At 36.1% G+C, this 12121-nt stretch overlaps 1 protein-coding gene across 25 annotated transcripts in view; it reads right to left on the bottom strand.

The window, feature by feature from the left end:
• Window positions 1-12121, bottom strand: part of ANKS1B (ankyrin repeat and sterile alpha motif domain containing 1B) — a 1270775-nt gene that overhangs the window by 423978 nt on the left and 834676 nt on the right. For 20 of the 25 annotated variants that reach the window (XM_012469266.3, XM_012469273.3, XM_012469264.3 and 17 more), the window contains exon 15: window positions 3331-3437. In XM_012469266.3, the coding sequence (XP_012324689.1) occupies window positions 3331-3437 (107 nt within the window). Of the gene's footprint in view, window positions 1-3330; window positions 3898-12121 lie in introns of those variants that run through there. The other 5 variants (XM_021675582.2, XM_021675585.2, XM_021675584.2 and 2 more) reach the window with 1 other exon arrangement.

The raw sequence follows: 12121 nt of genomic DNA, 5'->3' as shown, positions 1-12121 counted from the left end.
AGGGCTTTCGGTTTAAACATAGATGTGACTTTCCTAAAGTCTCAGGTAACCTGATGTACCTTTCTAACTATTCTTTGATTGTACCAGTTTCTACTCATTTCACATTTTTAAGGACACAGAAGGATCTAACCTGTGTGCACAACTATTCTACAAACCAAAACGGAAACCAAAATGAAATACATAAAGGACAAGTTTAAAATTTGGACCTTAAGATATGGGGAAAAAATTCAAACATCTGTAAAATCAAGGATAAATATTAGCCTAAAGGAGGAGCAATAATTGACAAATATTTAAAAACAATTGTAGGGGGAGGCATGGGTAGCTCACGCCTGTAATCCCAGTACTTTGGGAGGTCGAGGTGGGTGGATCGTTTGAGGTCAGGAGGTCTAGACCAGCCTGGCCGACGTGGTGAAACCCCATCTCTACTACAAATACAAAAATTAGCTGGGTGTAGTGGTGTACACCTGTAATCCCAGCTACTTGGGGGGCTGAGGCAAGAGAATCACTTAAACTAGAAAGATGGAGGCTGCAGTGAGCCAAGATCACGCCACTGCACTCTAACCTGGGTAACAGAGTAAGACTTCATCTCAAAAAACCCCAAAAAACAAAAAACAATTGGGGTCTTAGACATTGGTGATAATAGTCTTTATTAAAGATAACTATAGCCATGGTGATAAATCATCCACATATTGTGTTTATTTGTGGAAGTATGTATGTAGAACAGATTTAGTAAATAATTTTCAAAGCTTTCAATAAATACTTTAAGTGACTTATATGAACACTTTAAGTTCACGTTCATTAATGGATTCTTGATTGAATAAAAAATTAACTCCTGAAAATGTTTCCTAAATAAAGTACATCTATGCATGGATGCACCATGATGTTTCAACCAACATTAATTACATCCTTTTGATTTCTACTGTCTTGTTCAAAAAAGCTAATAAGACCTGCACTACATCATAGTTAATAGGAGTGCGGTGCTTGTTGCTTAGGCAACAGGAGGAATAAATGCAGGTCAGAATGTGCTTCAAGAAAAACAAAAGCTAGAATATGATACTGAGTGGAGACTAAGCAAGTCTAACGGATTTTTCACCACATTAAAGAAATGTGTTTCTTACAGTGAGCCAATCATATTCATGTATTTAAGTTTGTAATTACACAAATTAGATTATGTAGATCAATAAATAATTTTTATAAAGGTAGACATTAATCACTATGATTCTAATAGCAAATAAATGGTGTATAACAGCATGTAAAATACTAATTGATGATACCACTTCATGATTTGCTTCATTTTCATAATTAATTAATGCCTCTAAATGGCAATTCAAAGTTTTTTTAAAAAGATAATTCTGTCTCATGAAGAAAGTATTTGATTGGCCCGTCTAAATTAATACTATTTTCTAGAAAATTATACAGAATATTTCAAATTAAACAAGTAAAGAATATATTCTGTGATTAGACCTTGGTTACATCACATATGTCCAGGATTTTGCCTTCCAGATAAATTTTGCAGTGCTTATACATGATTCATTCATGAATAATTTTTACGATCACTCTTCAAATGCTTATTTGAAAACTGTTTGATTAACCTTTCAGTTTGAGGCTTTCAAAAAGGTATTATATTTGCTCATACATGTTTAACATTCAGAGGAAAAATAAGCTGAATTAAAGTCTTTCAGAGTGGCCAAATGATCCAGGAAATCCAAAGACCTAACTTCTCATGGGACCAGAATAAATTTGGACAAGGGTTTCAGGGGCCAGAATGAGAAACCCTTATTTCAAGTAGACATAGGGAGAAAGAATTAAGATATTTAAATATACAGTAAACACAAATAATAATGAAAAGACTTAAATTCTGTTTGATTCTTTAATTCTTAATGCCATCTATTTAATGTCCTAAGTCTGTCCTAAATCTGCTCAGTGTTCTAAGACTTTCATAGCAATTGAAGAACTTCCACTTTTTTTCATTTCAATACCCACAATATCTTGTCTATATAACCAGTGACAGTACTTAAGGACACAGAAGGATCTAAACTAAAGAAAACAAGAAAAATAACAGTAGCTGCATATTTCAGTATAAAAAAAACCCAACAAATCAGTCATAAAGCATTCTGTACATACAATTACTTAGAGCTCATATATCTTCCTATATTTATGTCTTTTTTATTTTTAAAAACTCGTGGGAATATATACTTTTGGAGAAGGAGAAGTTGAATAATGTTAATAATCTTTAAATCTATAATACTCAAGTCAACCTCAGAGAAAAATAATCTGAGATAGAAATTAAAAATCTAACCAGCTCTCACTGTTGTGTTATCATTTCTTGTACTAGTAAGCTGCAGGTGTCAGCCCTATTATTTTATTTAGGAAGGGTTGGTACTTATTTCCACAAGTCATTTGTGTGCTGCATGCCTGTGTTATGTAGGTCTCTCTAAATTTAGGGATCACTGATATGTGTGATGGGTACTTAAAAGCAAGGAAAGGTAATAAAGCTGTGACGTAGCCTAACAAGGGGAACTGATGAGCACTGGGGGAGGTATGGAAATGATTAGAAAGCTGAATTTTTGGTCTGCACACTTCCCCATCCTCCTTCCTCACCTATATGCAAAACGGTGGAAAGTTAGCACATGCCAGGTTTAGACTGCATGTAGATCAGTATTCAGAAGTACATGACTATACTTAGTCTACAAACCTCTTTCTAAATATTGACAGCTAAATGACCAAAGTGTTTATTTTCCACCTAAAGTAATAAACAATACTTCATCACTCTTCAATCAGCATGTGGAAGTGAACGCTCTCCATAACTGACCATCTGAAGCAGTTTGCTAATTAACTGAAGGTTGTCCACATGATTTAAACTGCTTATTGAACAATTATCAGGAAAAGAAATGATCTTCACACCGTAAACATGACAAATTGTCTGATTAACCACTAAATGCTGGTGCTCAAGTGAAGTAATATAAGAATCAAGAATTAGCTGAAGAGTAATATAATATGAGTATTCTAAGATTACAAATTTATAAAAAAACATACAAAGAATGACAGGGAGAATATCAATATTAATCTTCTTTCACTGCCTATAAATAGCACTCTCACCAGTTCATTCATATAACACATATGTATATGGATACATATAGATCTCATTTTTTATCAAGAGTCTATATGTACACAGTAAGTTCAGTCCTAAGGGCATCCAATTTTCCGATGCAGTTACATATATAAATCTGACCGATTTTGGTGCAAATCAGGCTGCCTCTGAGCCATATAAGACACATAAGAAGCAAAGACAGACAAAAGGCAGCTCCGTGGACACAGAGAGCGTCTTACCATAAACTGCACATTGTCAAATCCATTAGCCATCAGGTGGTTCTCGTACTGAGGTAGCCCAATGCTTTCCAACCATTGTCCCACTGTTTGGACAGGGCATCTGGGTCCTGTAAGAGGATGAAGAGGGAAGCGTTTAAGCAGGGAGTAGCCGTCCACAGGGTAATAGCGGTAGTCCTGGGCTGAGAGGTGGCATTGCCACATCATGCCCCTGGGAAAGTTGCTATCAAAGGAGCCCGCCAGCTTGACAGATAATGTTCTCAGCGAGAGAGCAAAGTCAGAAGTAAAACATAGTTTGCCAGGCAGGCTGTGGAGTATGACTTGATCCTAGCTCCACATTTCTTACATATTAATCTTTACTACCGACCAGTACGTCATACAGCCCCCAAAACCAGGCAGCAGAAGAAGGCATATCAAGCTGTCAGCTTGGGCTGGTCTGCGTTCTATGTGATTGTTGGAGTACTCCACAATGAGCAATGCACGGCCGGCAGCCAGAATTCTTTTTTATCAAGTACTCCTACACTCATCAGTATGCAGCTCCATGCTCCTTGCTCCCCCTCGCTCGCTCCCCTTCATTACCCAGCCCAGGCTACACCTCGCATTTTCAATAATAGCCATCAGATAAGGCAGATTTTTTTTGTCTGCAAGCTGTAAGCCTGCTGCTGCTGCTTCCTCCTACACACCCATCCAAGCGTCAATCTTGAATGATGAGAGCAGTCAAAACAAATGCAGAAAATAGCAAGATTCAAAAGCAAACCAAAGTACTTAAATCTGAATTGAATCTTCATACTGGTTATACGTTACAGAGCTATTTGTTGTGGAATTTTACGTTTCAAAAGAACCAGGAAATGCGAAGCTTGAACTATAGCTTATAACAGAGCTCACGACAGGTTCCCTTTCTCCTTTTCCTTTCTTTCCTGTCTTTTCTTCTTTTTTTAAAATGCAGCACAGATAAATGCTTCTGATCTAAAGCTTTGCAGTGTTTGGAGAGTAAGTATTCTGTTTCTTTACCATGCTATCGCAAAATGAGCCTCTCTGAGATATATATATTTTTTCTTTTCTGAAATACTGCAACAAACTGCATCGCAATCTTGAAGTCAAGATAATTTATTTATTGTTTGCATGGTTCTTCCAAACAAAAGTATTATTAGGCACAAGAAATCCTTTTCCCCCTCTGATATTTATAACCCAATCTACTGGGGTTACCATTCTAAATTAGCTATAAAGGTAACATTAACTGTGTAGATTTTTTTTTTTAATAAAGAAGATGAGTCCTAATCCAAAATAATTCAAGAATAACAGATGTAAATGTGTGAGTTTGACTGAATGGCAGATAGACTAAGTAATTTATTTAATAATTGAGAGAAACCAGGGATTAAGAATAGAACCCACAGGACTAGATCATCAGAAAAATAGACTCTAAAGCTTGCAGAAAGGTGAGTCTAACCTCCTTCCTAACATAGGCATCCCTGGCTACAATGTTCCTAGAAGAATATCTTCCAACTTCTACTTGAATACTGCCTGTAACAGAGCTCTTACTACTTCTCACGAAGCCTCAATGTATTAGAAAGATATTTCACTTCCTACCTTGCTTCTACTCACTGCTCCAGCTCTGCCTTTGGAGAAGCACAGATTGGAAAAGTGCCTCTTCCACAAAGAGCTTTAAAATTTAAAGATAACTCTCTCATCCCCCCAGAGCAGCCACCTGGCACATAGTAAGTGCCTAATACGAATTTATTGAATAAATGATACATTGCTTTTCTTTTTTTCTCAAATTTCATCTTTTTCTGCTTCCTTTCTCTTTTTAAGGGCATTGTCAACTTTCCTGGCATACAGACATTAAACCTCAAAACATCTTCTGCTCCTCTTTCACTGCTGACATCAGTCCCCAAGTTCTATCATCCCTCTTCCCAGTGTGATCCATTCCCATTATTCATTCTATTTCCTGTTTTATATTTACAGAACTGCTGCCTACATTGATTTTGTTCTCGTAGTTCTGGCCCACCTAGTCTAGTGGAAGAATGACTTCTGTATTGGTCTTTCTACCTCTAATATTTAAAAAATAAATTTTATGCATGGTGTCAGAATAATCCCTTTAAGACACAGGTTTGATTACTACTCTCTGTTTCAAAACCCTTCTGTGGTTTTTGTTATCTTCAAAATCAATTCCCAACTCCTCTGATGACATTTTGGGGTCTTCATGATTGACTGCATATTATCTAACTTGATTTCCCCTTTTCCACTGCTCTAGACAGGCAGGATTACTTACTGGTATCTAAAGGCAGCCCGTAATGTGCTTTGGTTGGATTTATTATGTCCCCACATTTCTGTCGATTTGTTGGCTTTGAATCAGATGCTATTTCCTTTATGAAATCTCTTCAAATCTTCTCTAACAGGAATAAATCTCTTTCTTCTCTGTCTTAAATGGCATTTTTAGACTCTCTATTGTAACATATATTTTCTGCCTTCAATTTTAGTAATTTGTGTCTGACTTATTTCTTGAAAGCAGGGAATATGCTTTGCTAATATTGCACATAGTGAAGATTCAGTAAATAGCTGGCTAAACAAAACAATGTAATTTCACAATCCAAAGTACAAAAAATTCTTCTATTTTCAAATTTAAAAAAATGTTTTAACTCTATCCCAAGTCTCTAAATTATTTATTTAAAAGAAGATAACTTGTGTTTTAAACAGAATTTTCAGGTCTGGCTTTTAGCTCATCTCCTCATCCTCTTTTTGAATAAGCAGCCCTGGGTAGACTATATTGCACTTGATTATATTTTGTTGCTGATTGGTCCTGGATTTTTAAGGAAGATCAAAGAGTGTGCAGTAATTTATGAATCAATTTTAATAGATTTCAGTTGCTCAACATTACCTGCAGGAGAAGCTGGAAATAACATAGTATTTGTCCCTGGCCAGCTCTAAAGCTGTTACAAGGTAGAAGAATAGGAAAATCTCAATTATTGCTTTTCCTAGGATCACAGCCACAGTGCTCCTCCTGGTCATTTTAAATTATAATTAGTTGAATATGCTACATGGAAATTGAGCAAACATGACAATAACTTTTTGGCTTGGCAAAGCATATGCTGATTGGCCAGCTCTTCTAATCTGTTTCATCATCTCTTAAAATGCAAACCAGGGCCAAATGCCTGGCAGAGCACCATACACATCCTACTTACTATATCAACTTTGTAAATAAATGCATGAGTAACTAACTGAATAAATGATATTGGAATGGCTTTCTTGAGATTCTCATTTCTTAATAGAGAGAGAAGGAAAGAGGGAGAGGAGAGAAAGAGTGTGTGTGTGCACAGACATAGAGATTGGACTAATAGGCATTGTAGACTCAGAAAGGGGGAGGGTGGGAGAAGGGTGAGGAACAGATTATATAGTGGGTCCAGTGTACACTATTTGGGTGGTGGGTACACTAAAAGTCCAGACTTCACCACTATGTATATATCCGTGTAACAAATCTGTACTTGTACCCCTTAGATTAATAAAAATAAAAATTATGTATTAGAAAAGAGAGTATATATGTGGTGGAAATTATTTCAAGGTTCAGACTGCTATATAAGAACACAACTCAGAGAAAATACTGGTTATGAACTGCTTTACAAAATTTATATAGACTGCCTGAGTTTTATTCTTTTAGTTGTTCAATCCTTCAATTTTTATTCAATAATTTTTACATGTTGACAAAATGTTACAATATGGAGGAAGTGAGCTAGGAGAGGATAGGGTAGAGGGAGGTATAAAAGAGAAGAAAGAAGGAAAAAAGAGACCCTGAGTCATGTTGTTTGTTTGTGGTTTTGCTGAAGCATCTTCTCATGAGTCAAACCTCTCAAAGAATCCTGGTTCAGGTCTGAAGATCATTCTGTAATAGTGTTTAAATATATTACTCTCTTTACATAAAATACTTTTATGGAGTTTTAAAATTCTTAAAGCATAAAAACACACTAATCAGGCAGGAATCTTTATTCAACTAGAATGTCTTTAAGTCCCAAAAGTGAGACAAGAGGAGGGAAAGAATAAACTGACCATTATTCAGGGCTGCCATGTCCTAGGCAGCATGGTGTGAATTATTGTCCCTATTTACCGTAAGGAAACTGAAGCTCAGAGTATGTCATGAAAACATAAGTTTTCTTTGGCACAGTCTTTTCAAAAAATAATTATATGAATTTTACTCCCAAAATGGCAGTGTGAGGAGCTCCACGGGTCCAAGCCCCAGCCAAAAAACTTAACTGTTGAAAATTATAAACAAACAATCAAAAAACCACATACAATCAAAAACCAAAAACAATACCAACAAAAACCAACCATCAAAGTCTTTGCGAAGTGTCCTAAAAGCATATAATGAAAAAATATTTATTCCAAAAACAGACACTAAAACTTGGTAAGAATAGAGATTCTGAGATTCTGTAGCACTTGAGCCATGGCTGCCCTCTGGCCCCTCCTTCTCCTGCAACTCATCTCCATAGAAGCTCCACTTTGGTTGGGTGTGTCCAAGAGGAAGGGGGCTCCCCTTCTCCTCAAATCTCAACCAAGCAACATGGGATTCTCATTGAAAGGAGCAGGCCAGCATTTCCAATTTCCTCTAAATCTAAGTTTTAGAGGTTCAATTCCTGGTGAGTGTGGCTGAGAGGTCAGGGGCTCCCTTCTTCTACCGAGACCCCATTCATAGAGTAGAAAGTTTATCTCAGCTGGGTCAGGCCAAATATATTGTGACCTTGACCACCCTCGACTGCTCACATATAGGGTAGAGGTTCCATGCTCAGAAAGGTAAACTAAGAAGCCCAGAGGCTATCATTTCTGCCCCTTACCTGGAAGAGTGGCTCAAAGATTTTGCTTAAAGAGAGAGTCAGTTTATAAGAACAGAAAGCTCTAAAGCTTTCCTCCAAGGGGTTGACTTATTTGTTTGTTTGTTTTCAATTTTTATTTTGGATTTAGGGAGTACATGTGCAGGTTTGCCACCTGAGTATATTGCATGATGCTAAGGTTTGGGGCATGAATGATCCCATTACCCAGGTACTGAGCACAGTACCCAATAGTTAGTTTTTCATCCTTTGTCCCCCTCCATCCTTGCCTACTCCAGTAGTCCTCACTTTCTACTGCGGTCTTCTTTATGTCCACAAATACCCAATATTTAGCTACCATTTATAAGTAAGAACACACAGTATTTGGTTCTCTGTTCCTGCATTAATTTCCTTAGAATAATTGTCTCCAGCTGCATCTATGTTGCTGCAAAGGATATAATTTTTTCTTTTTTATGGATGCATAGTATTCCATGGTATATATGTACCCTGTTTTCTTTATCCAATCCACCACTTATGAGTACCCAGGCTGATGCCATGTTTTTGTTATTGTGAATAGTGCTGCAATGAACATATGAGCACAGATATCTTTTTGGTAGAATGATTATTTTCTTTTGGATATAGACCCAGTAATGGGATTGCTGGGTCTAAAATTTAAAACAAACAAATAGTAGTTTGTTTTAAATTCTTTGAGAAATCTCTGAACTGTTTTCCACAGAGGCTGAACTAACTGACATTCCCACAAACAGTTTATAAGAGCCTGCTTTTTTCTGCAGCCTCGGCAGCAGCTATTATGCCTCTTAGTAATAGCTATTTTGGCTGGTGTGAAATGGTATCTCATTGTGGTTTTGATTTGCATTTCTCTGATGATCAGTGACATTGAGCATTGTTTCATATGTTTGTTGGCCATTTGTATGTCTTCTTTTGAGAAGTGTCTGTTCATGTTTTTTGCCCATTTTTAATGTAGTTATTTATTTTTGCTTGTTCAATTATTTAAGTTCCTTATAGATTCTGGATATCAGACCTTTGTTGGATGCATAGTTTGCAAATATTTTCTCCCATTCTGTAGGTTGCCTGTTTACTCTGTTGATAGTTTCTTTTGCTGTGCAGAAGCTTTGTAGTTTAATTAAGTCCCACTTACCAATTTTTGTTTTTGTTGCAAACAAATACAAAGAATTAGTAATAAATTCTTCCCCAAGGCCAATGTCCAAAATGGTGTTTTCTAAGTTTTCTTCTAGGATTCTTATAGTTTGAGGTCTTATATTTAAATCTTGAATCCATCTTGAGGTAATTTTTCTATATAGTGAAAGGTAGGGGTCCAGTTTCATTCTTCTGTATATGGTTAGCCAGCTATCCTAGCACCATTTGTTGCATAGGGAGTCCCTTTCCCGTTGCTTTTGTTGATTTGTCAAATATCAGATGGCTGTAGGTGTGTGGCTTTATATCTGGGTTCCCTTTTCTCTTCCACTGGTCTCTATGTCTTGTTTGTACCAGTACCATGCTATTTTGGTTATTGTAGCCTTATAGTATAGTTTGAAGTCAGGTAATGTGATGCCTCTGGCTTTGTTCTTTTTGTTTAGAATTGCTTTGGCTATTTGGGCTCTTTTTGATTCAACATGAATTTTGGAAAAGTTTCTTCTAGTTCTGTGAAAACTGATGTTGGTAGTTTGATAGGAATAGCATTGAATCTATAGATTGTCGTGGGAAGTAGGACCATTTTAACCATATTAATTCTTTCAATCCATGAGTAGTCTGTGTCAAATAAACTCAGTTCCACAAACAAATGGAACTTTTTGTTTGTTTGTGGAACTGAGTTTATTTGACACAGAGTGTGAGGAAGTTTAAGCCTAAGGTGTTATCAAAATCAATGGAGGTAACACAGTGGCTCATTCCTGTAATCCCAGCAATTTGGGAGGCCAAGATGAGAGGATCGCTTGATTTTGAGACAAGCTTGGGCAACAAAGCAAGACCTCCATCTCTATAAACAATTAAAAAGTAGCCAGAGATGATGGCATGTGCCTGTTGTCCCAGCTAGACCTCAAGGTTGCAGTGAGCTATAATTGCACCACTGCACTTCATCCTGGGTGACAGAGCAAGACCCTGTCTCTAAAAAAAAAACAAAACAAAAAATACCCCCAAAAACCCAATGGAGATACTAAAAAGTGGCTAATAGCTACAGTAGGGAAATAAGCTAAATGGTAGGTCAGCTAGTTTTAGAGAAACAGAGAAAGACAGTTAAGTAGACCACTGCTGAGGAAAAAACAAAATAAAACAAAACAATTTCAAATGATAGCTTCAAAAATTCCTCCTTCCCAAATTTAATTGGAGCAGACTCTGGAGCAATTTATAGCTCAGAAATTGTCAAAAACAATAGAGTAATCAGCAGGCAATTACTGGATTCTAATATTTGGATGTGACATCAAATGAGACAGACAACAGAAAGATTAGGAAAAGGGACAAAGAGAGCCCTGCTATAACCACTGCCATCCCAAAACTGTGCACATGGCCAAGGCTACACCCTTGAGAGGATAAATACAATGTAATGCATCCATATAATTGAATATTACTTGACAATAAAAATAAATGAAGTGTTGTGATATATGCTGCAAAATGCGTGAACCTTGAAAACGTCATGCCAAGTGAAAAGAAAAGCTAGTTATAAAAAACAATATATTGTATAATTCTGTATAAATAGAAGGTCAATAACAGACAAATCTATAGAGACAGAATGTAGATTAGGGGTTTCCTAGGGCTGGAGAAGGGAACTGCAGGGAGTGACTATTAATGGATTTAGGGTTTTTTTTTGAGAGTGATGACCATGTTTTAAAATTGTGATGATGGTTGCACGACTCTGTGAATATACTAAAAACAACTGAATTGTACCTTTTAATTGGTTACTTAGATTATATATATGTATTACAAGTAGTATATCAGTAGATTTAAAATTATTGAATAATGATATAAAATAACAATAAAAATAAGTCTTAAAATTTCTTCAAATTTACAAGAACAAAATGCACATACATAATTGTATATAAATATACATTGGGATTGTTTCATATATACTGGTAGTTTTGGTGCTTTTTTTTTTTCTCTAGTTGTCTTCCTTCCTCCATTCCCATCCTGCAATCTGCACCATCCATCCTCCTGCAAGGTTATTCATGTTAATAAACTGGTAAGTATATTCACATATATTTACCCATTGTAAAATAACACACACACATACACAAAGACAGATATGTTCGGATTTACACACATATGGGAGGGTATTTTTGGCATGGTTTCATCAAAATGAAATCATATCACTCACTTTTCTGAACTTTAGTTTGCTCATTTTACATCTTCTAAACATTCTACTAAGTAAATGAGTTCTAATTTATTGCTAGTTATTTCTAAAAAGTTAAAGTACTTATTTTTAGGTATTTTCAACTTTTTAAAAACAACTACATAATAGTTCACAGTATGGATAAACCACAGTTTATTCAGTTTTTTTGCCTGATAGCTCTAGGATATTTTTGCCTGATATCCATCCTTTTATTATCTTTTTTTTAAAGATTTTTATTTTGAAATAATTGTCAACTTGCATGAATTTATAAGAAACAACAGAGAGAGTGATTCTGTATAGATTTTATTCAGTTTTTTCCAGTTGTGACATCCTGGATGACTAGCACAGTATCACAATATCACAGCCAGGTCATTGGCACTGCAAAAAATTCATTGGCCCTGTTTATATTTCATGTGTTTTACATGCACTGTGTGTGTATATGTGTGTGTTTGTGTATGTTTAGTTCTATACAATTTTACCACGTATGCAAATCATGTGACCATCCTCACAGTCAAGACACAGGCGGCATCATCACAGAATCCCTCCTGGTACCTTTCTACGGCCATAACTATGTTCCTCCCTTTCCGATTTTTTGGCCCCTAGCAACTACTAATCTGTTGTCCATCTCTATCATTTTATCATTTCAAGAATGTTACAT

This window comes from Aotus nancymaae, unplaced genomic scaffold, assembly GCF_030222135.1.
Source record: "Aotus nancymaae isolate 86718 unplaced genomic scaffold, 86718_ANA_hifiasm-v0.15.2.pri h1tg000016l, whole genome shotgun sequence".
NCBI classification, from domain to species: domain Eukaryota; kingdom Metazoa; phylum Chordata; class Mammalia; order Primates; family Aotidae; genus Aotus; species Aotus nancymaae.
Note: the sequence above shows the minus strand (reverse complement) of the source record. Positions and strands in the feature narration are given on the sequence as shown.